We start from the raw sequence: 22,385 nt of genomic DNA on the forward strand, positions 1-22,385 counted from the left end.
ACGACTGCTCAGTGCATGTTAATGCGCAGGCGCAGGCGCTGCGACAGGCACGCACACACATGAACGTTCACACTCGAATGGCGCTCATGGTGATAACACCTTTATGGCCGAATTACCCATCTTGCGCCGCTACGCTGCGCTATATAATCTTTGGTCTGGACACCGGACCCGATGATTCTGACTACTCTACGAATCAAGGATCCGGTAGCACCCAATGTCCACCTGACCAAGACTGATGGAATTCCTCCAGTTTTTCCGGAAATAGCCAAAGTTCCGAAGTCGTCCAGTTTATATTTGGCATGTTCGGATGGTACTGTTGGTGTTCGGTTATTCCAGGCCGAGTAGGTAGGCTAGCTGTTATACGTAAACTCCGGTATCCTAGTGGCAACTGTTTATCCTATGCCAGGCAAGATATGGGACGGAGGGGTACCCCCCTTTACCTGTCCAAATCCTATACACACTCTAGATTATTGTTACCTAACACATCCCCCCTAGAAGTCTGTAAAGAATTCCTGAGATTCCCATCAAACAATGACCAACACAAAGGCGCGGGGGGGGGTTCTCTCCGTCCCATATCTTGCTTCAAATAGTTTATCCTACAATATTTAACTGTATACACTGAAATCGAAGGCCTACTCGGTAATCTCTCTCGAGGAGAATCTAGGAGGAATAAGGACCGGATGACTACTGGCAACAATACACATACAGGGTGTATCACTGTAATGAAATCGAAAACACCCGGCTCTCAACTTGTGACCCCCGACCCTTGCGTCATATCTATTTATATCCATGGGTGATTCCTGACCTAAGATTTTTTATTAAGATTCGTCAGGGAATCGTTGGGCATGGAACCAGACTAGTCACACAGCGAGCCTCGGAACCCTCTCGCGGTCCGCCTACGGGTATTTTTCAAGAGGCCGTCCTATCACGCTCGATAATAATTGGAAGAATGATTCCTAAACTGAAACCACCCCATGAAACATTCATGTTGGAATTTTACCTTTGTCTTCATCAACTAACATTTGGGAAAAGTCACCTTGAGATCAGTAAGAACGAATTTTAGGAACGATCTTCATTTCTGGCAATATCATTCCCAGGTCTCCTTGTTCATGTATATTTGTTTTCAATGCCTGTGCTAAAACGACAACGTTGCAAAGATTTACCTATTAGCAGTTGATGGGTTCGGGATTCCATTGAGTTGACATGACGCAGTTCTTATCAGCAAAGGTTAGCTAAGTATTACAACCTTTCGTAAAACTATGTAATGGCTTTACGTTTCTTTCCTTGTAAATTTAAAAAAGTGCGAAATATTTTGATCCATTTTTATTTTGACTTTTACCGACACACTACCATAACGTTTAATTCCGTAAATGTTCATCTGCGTACGAGACCGCCCGATTGCAATGCTCTTCATGTATTATTTTAGGAAGTGACGGGCCTATTTTGGCAGGATATTTCTCTTTTTGGGTCAGGTATTTCAGTTTCTATAAATTGATATGTTAGCAGATTGTTTCAAAAGGCCTTTTTCAGAGTTTGATTTTTTATATAACTGAACGAAAAATATTACAAATTCTACATTTTGGCAAAGTTTTTTCCATCGAAGGGTTCCGGAAGCACGCAGTCATGGATCAACTTTCAGGCTCTGTGGCGAGCAACTCCAGCTTAACCGTTATGAGCTGCTGGGGGGCCGTTATATTTGCATGCCGCCCCCATGCGTCTCCAAAAAGTCTCCTGTTGACGCGCAATGTGCCCAATATAGACCCCATGCTTTCTTTCTTCGTGTGAAACCCCTTTTGGCTCCCGGAAAATTTGTTTCAAACTCTTGCAGACAATTCGTGCCTCGAATCAGCAATACATCGTCTTACATAGATGCACTTACACAAACGTGAAGTAGTGAACATGAAAGTGATCAGTGGGCTATAGATAATTCGTTTCCTCTTCGCCGATGGTTAGGAACTCTGAATGAGAATTGCTAACGTGGCGGTTTCTTTATGCCCGAAAAGAAATTGTTCGATTGCCGTAACTGCAAGGACTGACGGTAGTGAAAATCATGTACCAGGGCGCGTTACCATGGCACTTGCTGTATCAGTTAGGATTGACTGGAGGCTATTGATTCTGTATGTAGGGCAAGGATTTCATCACAGAACTACTGTTGACACTCTTATGCTTGGTCCAAAGTGGAGGAGACTACCTCAGCACCTAAACGACTGTTGCCTTGAAGCTAGAGTGATAGAATGACGATATATAAAAACGGATAATCGGCGTAGAAAGGTTATTTTAGTCACATTCATTTCAAGCGAAACAAATTGAGTTCAACTACGCACCGTGTCGCATTCTGCAATCATTCGCGAGACGGGCTGATAATTTCTCTGTGCCGGGCATAAACTAGGCTGATGTGAAACGTCTGTGTGTGCCTGTAACAGCCGGAAATTGCACTATTTATGCCGACGGAACAATATGCATCACTTATGGCGACCCAAATCGCAGTGCACGTAATTCTTGCTCTTGTGATTCAGGCCGGGTTCCAGATTAGCGTGGATGGCAAGTGCAACATCACCATTGCCAAGCTGCGGAATGAAGCTCAACGCTGTAAACCTCCCTGGCTTGTGTGGGGAAATCATTGCTACTTGAGTATTGCACTGGGGTCGAGTTACTACAATTTCTACGATGCCGAACACAGCTGTCAGCGGTTTGTCCAGCCTGGTGGGGGAGAGGTTCACCTTGCGTGGGTAACCAGCGGGGAAGAAAACCAGTTCTTACGATTGTACGCGACTACCGCCGGGAATCCCGGTTTCTGGATTGGATACCAATTCGTCACCACACGGTTCAGCTGGGTGGATGGGACCACTGAGATCGGGTACGAGAACTGGGCTGACGGAGGCTACGCAGCAGGTGGAGGCCGTTGTGTGGCTGTCTGGGGAGGTCTGTGGTATTCTTCTTGGTGTTCCAATGCCAACGGTTTCGTGTGCAAAATGGCGATTGCGCAATATTGAAAACCATTTTATCTACAAAGGGACCAAATTGAAATACATGTATTTATCTAAAAGATGACTGAAAGGGTAGGTTTTGAGCAAATTCATAACTACATCTTAATTATAATCTCACTGTACTAATTTTTACAAACGGCTCACTGGAAACATTGCAGTACAGACACAGCTTTGTCAAAGGTTCACATAATCTTAATGGATGTGAATTCTGAACATGTTACCTTGTTGGTATTACTTGATCTGAGTGCTGCATTTGATAGAGTTGACTAGATAACGTCCTGTATTTGTTAGACTCCTATTTAAATTTGACGTATCGTGTACACCTTTGGATTGGCTTTGTTAATATTTATCCAGAAGCCACCACCGCATGTCCAGGCATGTAAAGTATTACTCAATGTCCGATAAATCACCATCTAAATTGCGGGGTCTCAAAGGGATCTTGCTTGATGGGTCCATTGTTCTTTCCTTTGTACTCATCTATACTTTTTGATATGGCTAACCGCCACTTTCCTAGTGATCATCGTTATAAAACGATACCTGACTGTATTTTTGGTACTTTGGACAGGCTGTGACTGCTGTATATTGTATCCATGAAATACGGCAGTGGGTGTTACGCGATAAGTCTGATGATAAATGAATCCAATTTCTGGCCAGTGCCCCTATAGTTTCTTGTGGTAAAAGGCATTGTTTCCCCCCCCCGCGAAAAATGGTGAGACTGTGTAAATCTTTGCCAGGAACGACTCCCTGTTCTCTTTGGGCTTGCATCGGAGAGCAGAATGGATAAAAAAATACGGTTGAAAAATATGGCCTTTGTGGCTGAGAAAGTGAAGGATCACCACTTGAACAAGGGCTGCAATCAGGCTTTGGAAAAATTACTTCCTGGGGAGTGATTTTGTTTTGTGGGAATAAATAAAGATATCATCGGTCAAAATTGAAAGATTAGGGACCAGACAATAATTTACTTTGTGTTTCAGAAACCTCAGGGATGTTGGTGTGCATGTTATTGGGCCAAGAACAGTACCAATTTTGAACTATTTTCAATGAGGCTTGAATTAGTGGAATAAACCCCTAGTCTCTTTGTGTTGTCCGCAGTAGTGTTATTTCAGCGTACATTTTCATAGAGCAAAATATTTTTTTGGTTCCCTAACAAAATTTGTCGTTCCCTTAAAAGTATGGTTGTTCCCTCATCAAAATTTGTTGTTCTCCCAACAAACTTTTTTGTTCCCTCAACAAAAACCATTGTTTCCTCGACAAAACCTGTTGTTATACCACGGTCGTAGTCAATTTTTATTGGTCGCGAACTGATCACGTGATGTGCCACAAGCGCGCTTGTTTCATCCACGCGTCGCGCGCACTAACGATAAAATGATGGGCAACTGTGATCGTTCTCCCAGTTGATGTGTCTTGTCTTCTGCGTTGTAATTCGGGTGTAATTTTGGGTACGAGGGTGGATAGCCGCGATGGTACGAGAACGCACCAATTACTAATAGGAGATGTGCTCTCCGTGGAGGACATTAAAGCACTGTTGCTGTTCGTATGCGCCACTCTCTTCACTCTGAACATGGCGCTCATGCCACTTTCTCTTTTCGTCTGCTCTTCAATCTTGTCAGGACTTTTCAACGGTATTTGGTGTAAATAAATTCTTGAAATTCTGATCGACGAACCCCCCAGTGCTTTATGAATCCCAGGTTTCTCTGTTTGTTATAAATCCTACACCCCCCCAGAGGTAAACAAAGAACATCACAATCAATAATTTCCCTTGAAATAATATCTAATTCATTGTTCACGTGTTTCAATTTGCCAAAGTGTTTTTAATATATCTTGCATAAGATCGTTCCAGTGAAATCTTTTACCATGGTATAACAAGTTGTTCCCTCAACACAAACGGTTGTTCTTTCAACAAAATTTGTTGTTTCTTCAACAAAAATGGTTGTTCCCTCAGCAAACTTTGTTCAACAAAGTGCGTTCGCCGACACTTCATATACATATTTTTTCCTACTATGTCCCTCAAAAAAACAACAACAAAACACCGCACTGGACAGACTAGTTTTTAGTGGGTGACACGGGTCAATGATGCAGTGCGCACGAAAAGTATATGCGTGGATTACTACAGCAAATAACTTAACTCAAAATTATAGTGGCCCAGGAGGGACATCGCCATTGACGTCAGTATTTGATTTACGACCCTGTCTTTGGTCGCAAATATTGACGCCAATATTCAAGACCAAATTCACGACTTGCTCTCTGTTTTTTGTCTAAGTATTTAACCCCCCCCATCAAAATGAACTTCATTACGTGCTATCTCAATACTTTTGCAAAGGGCACGACGGACAACATATTTCCTCTTTGTCACACCTCTGTCTTGAATTCTTTTTGTTCATTGGCTCGGGACAATCACGTGAAGGCGTGACATTAACAATTGTTACCTTCTGTGTAGGATAGGAGTTCATGTTGTGCAAAACCCATGGAATCCGTCACAGCAGGCGTGACTGCATCTGCATTATATTTTACATTCACCCTATGGTCATTACATCAGCCAATGTTGTGATATCAGGCACGCGCAAACATGCGCCCCCGCACCTACGTGTACAAGATAATGCAGGGCCGCTAACTGAACGATTTCTTTGTAGCCTTGAATTTCCCTTTGGAAAACAAGTGAAAAATATGATAAAAAGAGACACATGCGTCTGTTGGGTTTTCAAACGACATATCCCACTTCACGGCACTCGGCACTAGTCAACGATTCTATGTTGAGGGCGGCCTTCAAAAAAATTCGCTACTTGCTTGGTGGCGCTGTGCACAATAACATTCAGCTCTGTGTTGCGGCCATGTGACAAAATGCGCGGAACGGGACGTCGACAGCTAGCTGAGGTCAGTGACGGAGGTTGTTCGATTGTCGCGCTATTTCTGAATGAGATACATTCAAGAACAAATTGGGGAGATATTCGAGGAAACGATGTGAATAACATGATACATGTACTTGTACAGACTTTGAGGCCGACACTCAAATGTACTTCAGATGTCGTTTTGGACTTTATGTGGCTTGTGAGTGATTGTTAAGAATATTTTGATTCTGTTGACAACTTTAGGCCTTAAACATAAAAAATAGGAACATGTTTAAGTCACAACTCAGCCATAGCATAGGCGTAAGCTTTACCTCAAATACTGCATGGATGATTTTGTGCAGTGGTAGAAAGGTATTGTGGGAAGGAAAATGGAGCAAACAGTGCCTTGTTTTCCATAAGGCACAATGCCTTTCTACATTAACCTTGTACAGAAAAACTCATCATGCTCATGCTGTCATGGCTGTGTGCTTATGTCAGCAGTTGCAATCAGGCTCAGCCAGTAGGCCTACAAGCCTTTTTCACGTTTCATGTGACCGTGCTCAAAACATTTAATAGAGGGGAACAAATTCATGACAAGAACACTGTGTAGTTTTTTACGAGCTGCTGCTCGCGATTGTTATTGTTGTAGACATTCCCGTCTAGCTTTGTTCACTTACTTGCCCGGGGGTGCTAAAATCAACATGGTGATGGGCCTATAGTAACCAAGTAAACCCTGTCCCTGTCAAAACGGCATCTGGTCTGCCCCTTGTCGATTTTATCACTTTTGCTTATTTTGTTCTGGTAACACCAGCCTCACTCATATTGATAAGGAAGTACCGGTGATGTGGCTAGGCCGAGGGCCCAATTGATTTTGTACGAAACCATGGAAGTAATACCCTGTTGAATTTTGATTGAATTGGTACTGGCCCTCTCACTTTTTACCATCACTTTTTACCATCAAGAATTTCAAATGAGTACTGTATTTTTAAAGTTATGCAATGATAGAAAGCTTCCCATTGAAATTTTAAGTATGATGTACCGGTAATTACATGCATGTGTCAATCCATCTTCTCCGGTTGCTTTACATGGATTCAGTGAATCTGTTGCTACATGCTGAAGAAGAAGAAATACCATAACAAGGACAATCTTCATCGTTTCTGACCGCAATGATTCCAGCAGCTGGGGATGGATATGTACATGTAGCATGATGGCGTGTGGGTTTCTTTGAATAGGTACTGCCTGTCTATACTCTTTGTACTTTGCAGTGGGCCTGCTGTACCCAGTCAAACAAAATTACACAGGTAAAGACCTGTTGGAGTTTGTGTGATTGGGTACTGTTGCAGCAGGAGGTACTGTTGAAGTCTGTGGGATTGGGTACTGTGAGGTAAGAGTGTTTTCCCAAGGTGATGAAGTTTTTGTGATTGGGGAAGGTTAGGTCCAGCAACCATTGGGTAGTCAGGGTTAATAATTGCAAACTTCCTTGAACACCAATTTGTGCATTGGTAGATATGTGTACTTTATTAATGCTGTCTGTCTCCTTTTCTTGAACGGAGTGGGGGTAGGGGTACCAATATGTTGGTCATATTTGTGTGCTAGGCCTAGAAATTTATGAAAATCAATTTACCAAAGACCTATCATGCAAGTTAACCCCAACTCCGTTCAAGAAAAGGAGACAGACAGCATAGAAAAATGGGTTTATTTCATTGGACCACTGTGCTGTGTATTAATAAAGTACGCATATCTACCAGTGCACAAATTGGTGTTCAAAGAAGTTTGCTAAATGCATTTAGGCAGGTTGGCGCGGTGGTTCTTTCCTCTCCTTCCAACTTTGTGGTCCGTGTTCGAAGCCTGGCGTAGTCCACATGTGGGTTAGGTTTTCAGCCCCTTACCTGATTCTGTGGGTTTTTACCCAGATTGTCCTGGGGTTTTCCTCTACCTTTAGCTTGCGAGCTACTGTGCCTAGGGCCCTTTTGAGGAATCCTTAGTGCTATTACCAAAAACGATTATAACGTTGTTCATTCACATGTACATGTACTTCTACGTGTCAGACTGATAAATATTTCCCACAAATCTTGCCTTCTCTGAGGCTCTGCTGCTTGATGCTACCATTTCAATGGCAAATGATCAAACTAGTCACTTCATAAACTGCATACATGTACAAATCCTTATAGTTACACTAACTACGCATCTGACCATTCACGGTACTTATGGGTTAAGGAAGTGATTTTGACAAACTATCCTGCTTAGGAACATACGTACCCCAACCCCACAGCACCATAAATGTCCAGATAATTTTGTTTTCTTATCCAGGTGAATGTGTAGTGCCAAGATGCAACAACTTTCAAGGGTGAAATCTTCACTAAGCCTGCAGCCCCAATCGTGCTTGAAAAGTTTCACTGATTGGGTAGGGGCTGTGGTTGCCATGACTGCCGCCATCAGTGGGAACCAACGCCACAACAATATGCATCCATGCACCATGAAAGGCACAGCGGCCTGCAAAACGTATAATGCTTTTGTCTGTAGTCAAAAATCTCTCCTGTTGGGATGGCAAAGATACTCTGCGAGACTGAAATACACAAAAGCAAAGAACTTCTCAAAGTTGGTCCACTCCAAAACAGTACTGCCCATTGCTCCTGGTAGGACTTCAACGGTTTTGTCAGGTCGTGCGATACGTGTAGGCAAGTCGTCATCCATGCTGCACGACTACTGCGCTGGGAGCATCCTCAGTCCATCAAATACCCAAAGACTTGCAAGCCCCAAGCCATGGACATCTCCACCGAGACAGGGCTGCATCCCCGACAGAACACTCAGCACTTCTAGCACGTCGGCACCAACACGCACGACGTTCAACTCGGTGGAGGAGGTACAGGTGCCCACATTGACCGATATGAAGCGGCACCTGAAGAATGCGGAAATTGATTTCCAGACGGGCTATACCTGCTTGATGGTGGCCTGCCCGTTCTGCCATGCCGCAAGTGCAGATTCACATCGCAGAGATGCTCAAACAATGTACATCAACATGACAACTGGTACGTTGACCAAACAGATCATGAAAATACTAACCCCCTTCGTAGCTTCCTTGTTCACATTCTTTGTAATATATTGAAGAACATGCTTTGGTGTATAAGGCTGTGCCTGACTTACTTTGCTTGAGGTTGGAATCACACATGTGTCTGTGATTGTGGCAGCAGCCACTGCCCAAAGAGTCATAATGTAATCCCAAGCCACTACTGTCTATTTTGGACATGGCCTAAGTCCATAGTTGTAATTTTGTGTGGGAAAAAAACAATGATCATACTGGAGTGCATGGGTCGATGCATTTTCAACACACAAAACAAGGCTGGAGAGAGGTAATACCAGTACAATGTACGTGTGGGTTGAAGTGGCTGATTCAAGGCAACAGCCTGTGGCCAACAGCTGGGCACGAACCCCCATACCCACTGAATGTGAGTGAAAAACCTGAATGCTCATTGACAGAACAGATTTCCAGGTTAACTGGATTATTTGGCTGGAATTGTTTTGTTTGACCAGGCCACTGTGTCTGCCAGTGCACCCGGGTCAGTGGCAGCTGGCAGAGCCTCCAGGACAGCATGGCCGTGGCCCAGCAACGAGGCTGCCCGGACCCATCCTCCTTCCCGAATCCCACTGCCACTGCTGATGAGGGGGACGTGACGGGTCACAGGTTGGGCCTGGCCAGGGTCCAGGAGGTGTGGGAAGGAGCCATGGAGCTGAGCTTGTGCAAGGGAGCCACAATTGACCGGCTGCGGGCCACCATGGGCATAGAGGTGAGAAGTAGATCCTGTGACCTGGACATTCTTGCAAGCCAGGGAAGTTGTTACCATGTACGGTGTGTCATAAATACAACCCCCGGCAGAGTGTATCAAAATGTTTAACCTAGTGATTAATTAGTGCATGATTGCTCCTAGAGGGATTTAATAATCTCTGACCAATAACACTGTTGGTTTTCAGAAAGTTTCATAATCCAGAACAATGTCAGATTGGCATACGATTGTCTCATAGTGGTACAGATTTGAATCAGATCCTTTTGATTTTCTTGCATAGCAAATCCCAAGGGACACTCTGGAGCAATTCAATATAAAGTATTGCAAGAAACAGCGGGCATTCGTTCTGCCCTTATACGGTCACAACAAACAGCTGCAAGGGGTCAAAGTGCTAGAGGTCAAGAAGGTCAAGGAGGGATTTGAAGTCGCCGAGATGCTGTACCCAAGGTCAGTGGGAGTAGATCAACTTTCCTGCAAGCTGGATTTCTGCCGGTTGATGCCAGGAGATACCCGATTTCTCTCAATTATTTGCCTTCTGTCAAACAAAGTTTTATTTTACTGAGCACTTTAACTGTACTTTTACTTTTACACCGGTACCCTGTGTTTTGTGAAAGTGAAGGGTCTGTTCAGTTCTAACCTCATCAAAGGCTTTCAAAAACGGGGTTGGAATTCAGTAAAAATAGGGCGTTAAGGTTTCCAGAAATTTTGCATCCTGTTCAAAGGAAGTGAAAGTAACGTTTTGGATCATGTTTTCCTATGTTTAAGTTTTCAATTTTGTTTCGGTCCATTCAGACGTGACCAGAGCGGCTTGTTTGGTTACCACCTCATTGGTCCACGGGATGGAGAGATGGTCCTGGTAGCCGGTGTCTTAGATGCTCTAGCTGTCCATCAGATGACTGGAGGGACAGTACTCGCTCTTCCTAATGGCAGTGCGTCCTTGCAGCAAGAGGTATCAAATTTTCACTTGTTCCCGGTTAAGCTGTGTCGGAAATGGACTTTATGAGAGCTACAGCTATTGTCCCTGTGTTTGTAACTGGCAGATCTAGCTATGGACACAAGATTCGGGTGAGGCCTTAATTGGCCAGAAGAGCCCATGGAAGTGGTTACCAACTGTACATTGCAAACCTGAAAGTTTGGCTAAGTTTCACACAAAGAAGAACTGTTGTGTTCATAATTCTTGTCCAATTCTTGGTCCGAACTCAGTTTTATTGTAACACTATTTTGCCATATATAAAGCAGCAAAGGCTTTGCCTATTGTGTAAATACATGTACCTCATGCAGTTCTGTGGTCTTTGCCTAAGATTCATGAGAATGATTCTTCTGTTTGATTTCCAAGCTTCTCCCACTGTTGGAGCAGTTCCACAAGATCACCCTCTGGTTTGGCAACGACATGAGGTCTTGGGAGGCCGCTAAGCAGTTTGCTCGCAAGCTGAACACAAAACGCTGCTACTTCATCAGGTGTGGCATGTCAGTCAATGAGGAACCATTGAGCATGACATACTGTTTTACAAGTTTCTACAAGCAACAGTTACATCATATGGGTCATTCTATAAATTAGGGGCCCAATTTTTTTGTCCCTTTTACATCTGAAATGTGATTTTGTGAGTTCAGAACACAGATTGATGAATTGATGCCAATTACCAACAAAACAAATAAAAATATTTTGAAATCAATTTCAGTGATATTTCCATGTCAAATTTACACAGTTAAGGTGTAACAGGAACACAAATATGTCACACTGTTATACCCTGAGTTTATGGAATGACCCATATGTGTTGTATGGACAAAACAAGATTTGAGCCTCCAAATTATATATTTCCAAATATTCAAAATGGTTTCTGCAGTCTCTTAGTTTCTGTTTTTCTCACTATCAAAGTTTACATGAGACTTGCCAATGTGAATATTTCAAATTGCTCTTCCCCAAGAGTTACGCCGTATACCACCCTGTGCACATTGGGGTCTGTGAAATTGTGGAAAGAAATCCTCCAGATTACTTGAGTTGGATTCAAGCCCACTGCTTTCTCCGGACTTGGTCAGATACCTCCCTCCTTTTTAGATATCATTCAAGTTGATAATGTTCAAGAATAGCCAGTTTTTGAATCAGCATGGACGCCACATCATTTTCACCTTGATTGATAATCCAAATTGTTTTTCACCCATACTTGTTGAAATATGTGACCAAAAGGACAACAGACCATTGCAAACTTTTATTTTGGGTAGTTTCAAGTGAAATGCTTGTGCCATTCCAAGAAATCTTTATGCAGCTGAAACTGACGTGCATAGCCTCTGGTCATAGCAAGAAATGCAGTGGTGGCACTTGATTACGGATTGCTTATCCACGGTTACTCAGGCCTCTGGATTGCCACCCGCCAGCCCTGGTGGCCCTACAACAGGGATTGAATCTGGGGAGCATCCTCAAGCAGGCCAACCCCGTCAGTCACAAGTCCATTGTGTCCTTCCGGTCGCTGCGGGAGGAGGTGCTCGGGGAGTTGTCTCATTCAGAGCAAGTGGCCGGGGTGAAGGTGAGGGGATTTCATGCCTGTCTCAATTCCAACTCGCTCCACCTTAATGAGGAATTTCTTCTGAAACTTGTAGTCAATTTTGAGATTTATTTTTTCATGTGACCTGCCTTAGCAAAATGGGTCTAATGTGAAAAACAAACTATTGCCATTTAAAAACACACTGAACCAAACTTTGATTTGCTCTTTATGTTGTGTCTTGGTGATTGCCTGGTTTCTGGCCATGCCCCTTTGCATTTATTGGCAGTCTTTCTAATGATTTTGGGAATGGGCTGTTTTGCCAGGGGCAGCACATGTCCGGGCTTAAGTGCATCACCGTGCCTGGTCCAGAAAGTTCAGTTTCATGATTTCAAGCACAGACGTGTGCTAAGCAAAAAAGAAAAAATTTGCTTAGCAAAAGTGGGTCGCCAGCTAAAATGAAATGTGATGTGCGTTCCTCGTGACGAGTTTCCGGCCGATTTCTCCTGGGCAGATAGATTTGCTGAACATCATATCACTTGCTCGGCAATGCCTTTAACTTAGGCCCACAGCTGTTGCCCAATCATCTGAGTTCCAGTTTCTTTCACTTGTGTGGGCTCCATACCAATGAACTATTTAGCCGTAAAGTTTGCTTTTTTGTATTAACAGTGGAAGCGATTTCCTTTGATGAACAAGTTGCTGAAGGGTCATCGGCGTGGAGAACTGTCGGTGTTTACGGGGCCCACAGGGTCAGGGAAAACCACCTTCATGGCTGAGTACTCCCTAGATCTCTGCACACAAGGGGTAGGGGAGAAAACAGTTTGTGAGAGGGATGGGGAGGGGTGTTGTTTATTTGTTTCCCCTCTCTTTTAAAAAAAAAATTAAGCAAGATCGTCCTGTAAGCAGATTATAGGCTTTATCAAAAACGGTGTGGGTACAAAAAGTGGCTCCTAAAAAGCACCTTACATGTTCATCTTGTAAAAATGTGACCAACCTAGGCAGTGACATACGGGTATGTCTATATCTGTGCAGTTATTTCAAGGAGCCTACATCTAAATGTACATGTATGTACCAATTCGTACTCAACTTTTTCTGTGTAAATTATCCAAGCACTTAATATAAAGCCTTGGCGTACCATTCAGAAAGGCCTGTTTTTAGCATGCCAAAAATCACAAAAACTGTTGGAAGGTTTCTACTTTGCAAAATCTATCGTTGGTTTTATTTCCACCCTTTGTGTGATGGAAAGAATGTAAAAATTGCCTTTTCTGTATCTTTAAAATCACCCTCAAAGTATTCTGCACTCGGGTAAACAGCAATATACTCATCATTAGAACAGGAACAAATCTGCTGTGACAGCCAGCTACAAGTTCACAGGAACAGTGCCGTGTTTTTAACTTCTTTCTCTCACTCTCTGCTTTCCCATCCCAGGTCAACACACTTTGGGGAAGTTTTGAAATTCAGAATGTTCGTCTAGCCAAGGTCATGTTGACACAGTTTGCACAGTAAGTGAGAATCATAAATGCCATTGGTAGGACCCTGCTATACCATAGGTCGGTGAGATTCTCTTGTTATTTTCCCTTTTATTCCATTGGATATGTAAAAAAAAAACGCTTTTACTTGTTTGTAAACTTTTGAATCAGTTTCAAACACAATTAATCAGACGGCACTTAAGCAAAGTTCTTTTGTCTTAAGAAACACATGTAAGTCAAGCCCATTCTTAGTGAAAGTAAACTTCTGCAATTTCCATCTTTCAATATTTCAAAGTGAGTTGAGAAAATATACAAAATTATCTGCCAATTTGAAATAGAGCTAGAATTGCATCATTTTCTTTGGGTTGGGTATTTTAAATTTTCAAAATAAAAGGGGCTGTGAAATGAGCATGACAAATATCAACTGGCCGAATTTATTGTCTTGTACAGCTACCCTTTCTTGGTGCTCTGTAAACGACTGCATTTATCTACATCTTCTGCTAGTATAATGCTCAAGGAATTCTTTTTGGAAACTCGTTTTCATGTACCATTCCGAGCAGTTGACATAAGTATTTTTGGCCCAAAAATGGTTTGTCTCTGGTCAGACTGATGTTCCGAAATTGATGCGCCGATGTGGCTTTTATTTTTTTCCTCCGGGTTTGGTTTGTACAGACAATTTCAGACACATGTTGTCCAGTCATGGGACTAGACCAGCTTTATTGTGATTATAAGCTGACAATAAACAACTTCATGTCCATAGTCTGCTGTCATAGGTCAACATCGATCTCCTCGGAATCTATTGTCCTAAGTAAAAGATCAAGCTGCCCGCAAAAAATGTTGAGGCAGTGTGGCAATAGAGGGCGCTGTTGCAGGTCTCGCAGAGAGAAAAAATAGACGTGCATGCTTGAAATCGATGTGCGTGCTGACCAGAGACAAAAGACTTTAGAGGGCCTTTATATCCCTTTTTTCTGTGTGACTAGCAAGTCAAGTCCAAGGAGTTCACGCCTGTGTAAGCTGTTCCTCTTGCTTGTCACAGAGTCAACTTAGAGAAGAACCTGGACAAGTTTGACAAGTGGGCAGACAAATTTGAGATGTTGCCTCTCTACTTCATGACATTCCATGGCCAGCAGACACTAAAGGCCGTTATTGAGGTATGAGAAACCGGGGGCCTCTTCTGCCCGCTGTCAGCTTTTACAGGGGTGTGAGAAATCAGCTTTTAAGCTGATTTCAGCTTTTTTTGGTGAAGTTGTTCACCCTGAATTTCAGCTTTTTGTACACCCGGTCTGTACAGAAGCACAGGAACTTTTTACATTTCACCTTTTTGCTAGCTGTTTTCAGCTTTAATTTTAAGTGGCCACTCACACCCCTGCTCTTAGGATTTTTTTTATTCGCAAGGTGTAATAAACAGATTAAACTCAGTCCTAGCCTAAATGCTGTGTAGAATTATTGAAAGAAGAATCTGAAAACAACCAGGGTATTCTTCTTGCCTGATACAGGTAGTGTGAGTGTCACCTGTTTAAATAAGATAGCAACAATTTGAAAAATGGATTTGCGCCGGGGATGGAATTAATTTGGGATTTTTTTTGCCCTGCCTGACGCGTGGGGCAGGGCCAAAAATCCAAAATCAGTTTTATCCCCGGCACAAATCCATCTTTGAAATAGTTGTTCACGGCACCCACTGCTATATCTGATTCAAGCCAGCTAGCCGACACCAGCAAGCTTGGTGGTCGATTGGTTAAGATGTCTGTACTAGTAAGCAGGATGGCGTCACACAGAAACGAGATGGTGGCACGCCTGTTCATTCATATGCATGCGCATGAAAATTATCACGTTTGAAGTAGGGCAGTGCACAAAAACCACAGCAAGAGTTACAAAAAAATGGGAAAATTGTCTTGGGGGTACACTTGAAAAAAGGCCTGAAATTTCCCAGCTGCCCTATTGTGAAGGAGTGATCACAGCTTGGCCCATTTCATCCGACCCCTCCGCCCACACACAAACTCGGAAAGGGAAGTGGTGAGGAGAGATTGTGCCCGAACAATTATACTTTTTATCTTTAGATTCGTTTGAGGAATGTCTCATCACTGTCCTGCAGTTCTGAGATGGAATGCTTTCAGATCAAGGCTACTCAGATGAACTCTCATTGTGAGGTTGGCGGCTCAAGGCAAATTACTTTGATTAGATAAACAGATCTTTGTCACACGTGACCCGCTCTGTGAATATGAATCACAAATCACCAGGGTTACTGAGTCCTTTAAAAGAATCTTGCAAAATGGAAATCAGTAGGAATTGTCAACATCCTTTTACAATGGTAGTGTTGTCCACTGAAAACTAATATCGGTACGTGTAAAAGACTTTAAAAAGAAATTTCAGTAAACTCTAGCGGAGAACAAGTTGCCTGACATTCACCTTGTCATTTTCCCACCAAGTGTTAATTTTGAAATTGTGCCAACACTTCGCAGCTGTAAGCAGCTGTAGTACCTGCGGCAATATTCTGGTAAACATCCGTATCAGTGCCTACCAGTTGCCAACCAGTTTACTTCTTTTTTTCATTCTGTTAATCGTTAATCTCGGAGTCCAACCGTGCACAGTTTCAACAGGAAATCCGGGATTTCCCCGCAGGAGAGATGGGACTCGGCACCACAAATCTTGGATAGCCCTGCTGCTTTAGTGTTGATCGGGCCAGTATGGACATGTTCCTGTTTGTTGCGGAAGTCGCATTATCCGGATGTGTAGAATTAATGGATAGCATAAGACCTTAAGCCAGTGGTCTTAAAATTTTTTTCAGATAGGAAACTGCTTGGATCATTGATCTCTGGGGTTTGAATTTGGCCTAGCAGGTGCTTATGTCCAATGGAGTTCAGGAGAATTGACGTACATTGGGGAAGATTGTGATTTTGTTAAAGTGGCCTTATGTTGAAACTGGTTGCATACGACAGATTTTAGTCTTCAGCTGCAAATTTATTAATGACATGCTGGCTGCAGTTCTTGTAGTTTTAGACACCAGTTTGTTGGTTACAGATTCTATACAGTTATGTGTTCATTTGACAATCGTAAAACCTGTTTCATTTGACAATCATAAATTGGTAAATTTACTCTTACAAAGATTTCTCCACTGGCTTTCTCCTTAAAGTTTATTCAAAGGGGGAGTTTCTTGTCTTCCACCTTTGCCGTCTGGGACTGGTTCCCGGCCCAGTCCACATATGGATTGGGTTTCTGTCCCTATCTGATTCAGTGGGTTTCACCCAGAATATCCCTGTGGAGTTTTCCTCCCTCTTTTAAAACTGTAACTGCTTCTTATTGTCTCCGCTCTTCAGATTTCTTCAAGGAAAAAATAATAATAATAGAAATGGGCAGAGCAGATGCTAACAGTGTAAATGAGAAGCTCAGGGTGTCCCTAATTCACAGATGAATGCACTGTGGTTCCAGTTATGTAAATACATGTATAAACAAAATGTCTCAAAGCTATGCGAAAGGCACATGTAATCTCCGTTACGAAAGATCTTGTTTTGTTTGTCACAGGCTATGTCCCACGCTGTGTATGTGCACGACATTGAGCATGTCATAGTTGATAATTTGCAGTTCATGGTGGGCTATTCCGACAAGCAGTTTATGTTGGAGCGCTTCGCCATGTACGACCACATCATTGCCGCCTTCCGCAAGTTTGCCACTAACAACAACTGTCACGTGACTGTCGTCATCCATCCAAGAAAGGTTGGGACTTTTGGATTTTTTCTCCCCCATTAAATCATTCCCAACAACTAATTGAATGCATGAAGAACTTGGCTAGAGGATTTGGTACTTCCATAAAATACTGAGATTTCCAGGGAATGTTTGACAAAAAACATATCCAATGAAACTCCCCATAATCTAAAGGGATCATTTTGCTCAGTCACTATATTTTGAATTGATAATAATTATATTAGTGGTCTAACCTTTAGATTAAAGTGTCCGTAGACAGATCAGGTTTGTGATGGACTTTGGCTGCAGCATTGACATTGACCACAGCACCTCGCACTAAAGTTGATCTTTGAACGGGCATATGCTTTTTTGGTGAACTTCTCAGGAGAACGCCTCAGAGGAGCTGCAGACTGCCTCCATCTTTGGCAGCGCCAAGGCCTCCCAAGAAGCCGACAATGTCTTTATCCTCCAGGACCGTAGGCTGACCGCGCTCAGAGGCCGCAAGTACATCCAGGTACTTGAACAGAAAAGACCAGTGTTGCAGTTGCCTAATTCACAATTAAACACTATTCACTAGTCGCTGCACACACTTCCACAAGCACTAGTCACTTCTAACAATTGGTGAGCAAGACCAAGGAAGTGTCATCATCACGATTCATCATGAGTTGGCAATGACCAGAATTTCTGATATTTGCAATCTTGATGTATATGTTGAGACTCATTATACAATACCTGCCTGAATCCCCATCATCTGAATGGTGGATTGTTGATCACATGGAATTGAATTATTTGTAGCAACCTACAGCTTGCGCACAAGGCGTGCATGATACACACGGAGAATGTAGAAAATTTGTAACAACTGTGCATTAGAAATGGATAGCAAACACCTCTGGATCGATTGCACTGCAGCTTCCTTGTGGTGGCGCTGTGGGGTAAAATATTCACGGCAACATGGAGGACTTAGATCCGATCTGACGTTCGCAATTTTAATTGATGGAGGAATTGACGAGCTTGTCAATGCACCTGATGCTGCCAGGGCTAAGAGACAAATGAAATATGCTACAAGTAAACCAATCAGATGACGAGGATTTATACAGGTGTTGTATGAAACAAATAAGGAATGTTTCATATTTGTGCGATCAAAGTAAGAATAATTGCATTCGGTGACAGATGAAGTGGTCTATTCCACTCGGCTTTGCCTTGTGGAATAGACTGTTTCATCTGTTACTTTGTGCAACTATTGTTACCGTAGCACTCATAAACATTCATTTTTTGTATATTGTTACATTTCTTCCCCAAACCAAGGGTTCCTGAAACTTCTGAGAAACTCTTAGAACTCACCTCTGAATACTTCTCAAGCAGTTGCAAGTACTTGTGAAGCACTCATCTACAACTGTGGTAATAATCCCCCTCAAAGGGCAAATGAAGGGTGCCAGTACTTGTACATGACAAATGATTTGCTGTGGCTGATTGTAGTACACACGGCCGGCTATGGAAGCCCCAAGCTAGTGGCTTTTATGCATTTTCCATAGGTGCATATGTAATATCCAGCCCAAGCCAAATAATTTGGATATGGCTTGCATATTGCTAGTTATGTACTGTCCATGTGTGTCATTTCTGGTATCTTGGCCTAGTCTCCAGTCTTGTTTTCATTGCTGGCCCCAGGCAATTGTTGGGATTTTTGATATCTTGGCACTATCTGTGTTTGGAGCTTCGGGTTTGAGTGTTAAGAAATTATGCAGTCTTTTGAATCGAGACCCATAGGCTGATATATCCTTGTGTCTGATGTCAAAACTGTGGTGTGAAAGAAATATCATTTGGATCCTGTTTAGTAACATTTCAAAACTGGCAGTGGAGCTTGAAACCAAAGAAAGTAATAAAGCCAAGATGGAGAAAAAAGGACCAATTACATGTAGATTGAAAGACTTCTGAGTTTCACATGAGGTTTGAAACTCATAATCCAGAGAAGTTTGACCCACTTGTGCCCTGTTCTCCCTCTCCAGTTATCTCCAGCCTGCCAATCTCCTGGCCAAACTCAGCGTCGGCCTTGATGGGCACCATATTCTGGGTCGTGTCGGGGCCAGTCCCAGGCTGGTAGAGGAATAAACAGTTTAATGTTGGCACGGCAAGTGGATAGTTTCACAGGAATCTGCATTAAGCAGATATCTGGCCCTCAGCTTAGATTATCCCGTCAGCAAAGCGGGGAGTCTGTTTTTGAAGACATGTGACTCAATGAATCATGCCCAGAGTCACTGCAGGCAGATGTGCATACCTGCCCATCTCCACATTTTTTTTAGCACGCACATAAAGTCTGAGCAATCTGTGAAGGCAGGTTGTGTGTTGATCTTGACTTCGACTGCTGTACTTGGCCCGTTGTAGCACATATTATCCAGTGGCAGTGCCCTTGAGTGTTGCCGTTCGAGGTTGAGAAACACAGTGTTGTACAAGTATTGTTGAAATGACTTGTTAGAATCTGGATTTTAGGTGTTTATCATATGGTGAAAGTTGGCCCATGTATCTTGGCATTTCTGTGAGACTCGAAATTTCTGCCAATATCTTAAAAGCTGTTCAGAGGGTGAAAAGAAATTACTGCCCGTCATAGTAGCAGTCAACAATTATGTCTGTCAGAATTGTTGACTGCTACTATGACGAGCAGTAATTTCTTCGTGTGTGCTCATTGGGCATGAATTACATCATTGCCGCGTAACGTTTGATAAGTGCTCAGTTTTCGTATCGGACATGATAAGATAGAGTAAAGATCTGGCAGTACAGGATGCACTGTTCACATCTGATTAGCTGACTGCAATCAGCCTTTCTTGGTTTTGGTGTACAAGATACTAAAGTTTCTAAAGTGTGGAAGTATAAAGTGTCTTTAACCCTAACTCCCTCGGGTATGTGCGAAATTATATTAAAATTGGAGGGTTCAGGACTGATAGGGTTAAAAAGGAAAAAGAAGACATCTGGGTCATTCATTGAGGAGGTCAGACTGTAAGTTATAACAATTCTATTAAAGTTTGTTTTCATCTGAGATGACTACTCTCTCCGGTTTTTCCTCTGTCATCTTTTTTTTTCATTTTCAAATGGTCACTGAGAAATAAATGTTGACTTAATTTTGTGGAGACTTATTTTGAGGTGTAGTCCTTCAAAGAAGAACTGATGAGTTTAGAACATGTTAGAAATTTTTCAATTCTTTGTTGTCTTCACAGATTGTCAAGAATAGATTTGACGGTGACCTGGGCATCATGCCGCTGTACTTCAACAAAGAGACTCGGACCATGTCACCCCCATCCAAGTTGCGCAACAAGAAAGCTTACAGTGGGAAACTCCTCAAATCGGGAGAGACCAATGAACTGGAAGACTCGTACGAGCTGTTTGAGGAGTTGATGCTCATTAACAAGCAGGAGGATGAACTCGGAAGGGGTGAATGAACCAATCAGATGCAAGGAATTGGTGGATGGGGGGGGGGACTCAGAGTCAAATTTTTTGTTAAATGTCATCAGAGAAGACAACTGTTGGGGTATTACATTTATTTTCAGTTCTCTATCTTTCAAGTTGGGTAAAAAGCCCTAGATATTTAGCCTGTCTCATCAGAAAGGCCATACAGGTTTTATAAGAAATCCTTTCATTTTAGGGTCTCATCTCCTTAAAAATTTAGCCCCCCCCCCAAAAAAAATTTGGTACTGGTTCCCTTGAAGGAAGATAGCTTGACGTGAAAGGGTTTGGAAAACATCTTGATTTCTTTACAACCCAGCCAGAACAACAGCTGAAGGAAATGGACCAATCACAGTAGATCTTTACTCATGATGCGTCAACATAGAGCTTCCATTGAGAAGAAATTGTCCAATCACAGAAGGCCTGTAATTTCACTTTTTGTAAAAGCAGCTGGTTTCAGTATGATACATGCAGTGCAGACGAAGCAAGGTCTTGTGTTGTACTGTAAGTGTAATAAATATTTTTAATAGTGCCATAAATATTTTAAGTATAGATTGAAGTGAATTGCCCTGAGAGACATGTTAGCATTCACAGCCAGAAAACGATATTATTTCTATTTTAGTAATGTGCGGTTGGCACATACATGTAGTGTTTAAATGTGAAAAAATGCATTGTTTTATGCAGAATTTGCACATTTACAGGAAGCATTGATGAATTGTGAATTTCCCTCAAATACATGTACTGCTGCTTTTTGCCAATTTTGTATTCTCAGGACACTGGGGTGGTACATCCCTGCTCTGGAAACTGTATCTGTAGACTTTTTCAGTGAACCATTGCCCACATGACAAGATCAGAAACTTCCTTAAAATAAGATTGTGACTGTCTTGTGGGCTGAATTTTTCTCAATCACTCTTATTTTCTCAGTTCAAGCGACTGTTACTCTAATTTTTGCAGAAATATAATAAATATAATCATAAATCCGTCAGTTCCGTGTTGTAATCTTGTCACCAGACATTGAATAAGAGTTTATTTCCTTAGACGCAGAGGGTTCCAGAGATGGAATGGGAATAGTTGAAAAGATTTTGATGTCCTGTTAGATATGTCTATTAACTATCACCATTAATTAAGAGCCGGCTCAGACTTCCGCCGTTGGGCGATGCGGACGCTTTACGGATTTAATTCTAACGACCGAAAGTTGCCCTGTTCCTGCTGCAAATCGATGGAAGTTAAACACGTTTCCAAAATGCGGTAATTTCGAGCAAAATGTGCTTCAAATTTTATCAGGAAATTGACTTGTGAACTGGTCTTTTGGATATTAATTTCATTTTATGTCTGCGTTCGAACTTCTTCGTAATTACCTTTGTCTTCGGAGGGTGGAAAGGACGGCTTTATAATCTTTAAAATCAGGGCATCGGGGAACATCTCTGAAGTTTTCAAGTCTTGACTATACGCGTCCTAAAATTACGGCTATCATCTTCAAAATGAGCCTAAAACTGCAAATATAGGTCGCGGTGCATTGCTCCGTCTCCATTTGAAAAAAATACAAAGCACAAACACATGCAAGCCTTTCGCTTCCACAAGTTTAAAGCCACTTATTTTACGTCACCAAAATGATGCTAGGCATTAACTTTTCAAGGGGTTGTTATTCTGTATGATGAAAATATTGGCAAAAGTAGGCGGAAAAGAAGACAAGAGGAAATGTAGACCTAGCTACTTGGCATTTATTTGAAAAAAG

General features: G+C 42.4%; 1 protein-coding gene across 10 annotated transcripts; it reads left to right on the forward strand.

The window, feature by feature from the left end:
- Window positions 1-190: 190 nt before the first annotated feature.
- twnk (twinkle mtDNA helicase) lies at window positions 191-21,635 on the forward strand. Of its 10 annotated transcripts, none has more exons than XR_015423451.1 (15): window positions 5,811-6,032; window positions 8,123-8,841; window positions 9,344-9,597; window positions 9,875-10,041; window positions 10,387-10,543; window positions 10,931-11,052; window positions 11,945-12,116; window positions 12,741-12,875; window positions 13,500-13,573; window positions 14,577-14,691; window positions 15,598-15,687; window positions 17,060-17,251; window positions 17,604-17,732; window positions 18,524-18,616; window positions 20,425-20,561. XR_015423451.1 is itself a non-coding variant. In XM_087130347.1 (15 exons), the coding sequence occupies exons 3-15, from the start codon at window positions 8,127-8,129 to the stop codon at window positions 20,644-20,646; spliced, it is 2,544 nt and encodes an 847-aa protein (XP_086986473.1). In that variant the 5' UTR covers window positions 5,811-6,032; window positions 6,908-7,044; window positions 8,123-8,126; the 3' UTR covers window positions 20,647-21,635. The 10 variants fall into 10 exon arrangements, 7 of the variants coding, with proteins under 7 accessions (XP_086986476.1, XP_086986475.1, XP_086986473.1 ...); XR_015423449.1 differs by lacking the exon at window positions 18,524-18,616 and adding an exon at window positions 19,222-19,327 and having other exon boundaries at window positions 20,425-20,554; XR_015423450.1 differs by having other exon boundaries at window positions 19,222-20,425.
- The last annotated feature ends 750 nt before the right edge of the window (window positions 21,636-22,385 follow it).

Source organism: Acanthaster planci, linkage group LG20 (genome assembly GCF_054643075.1).
Source record: "Acanthaster planci isolate LZ-2023a linkage group LG20, COTS_SCS, whole genome shotgun sequence".
NCBI classification, from domain to species: domain Eukaryota; kingdom Metazoa; phylum Echinodermata; class Asteroidea; order Valvatida; family Acanthasteridae; genus Acanthaster; species Acanthaster planci.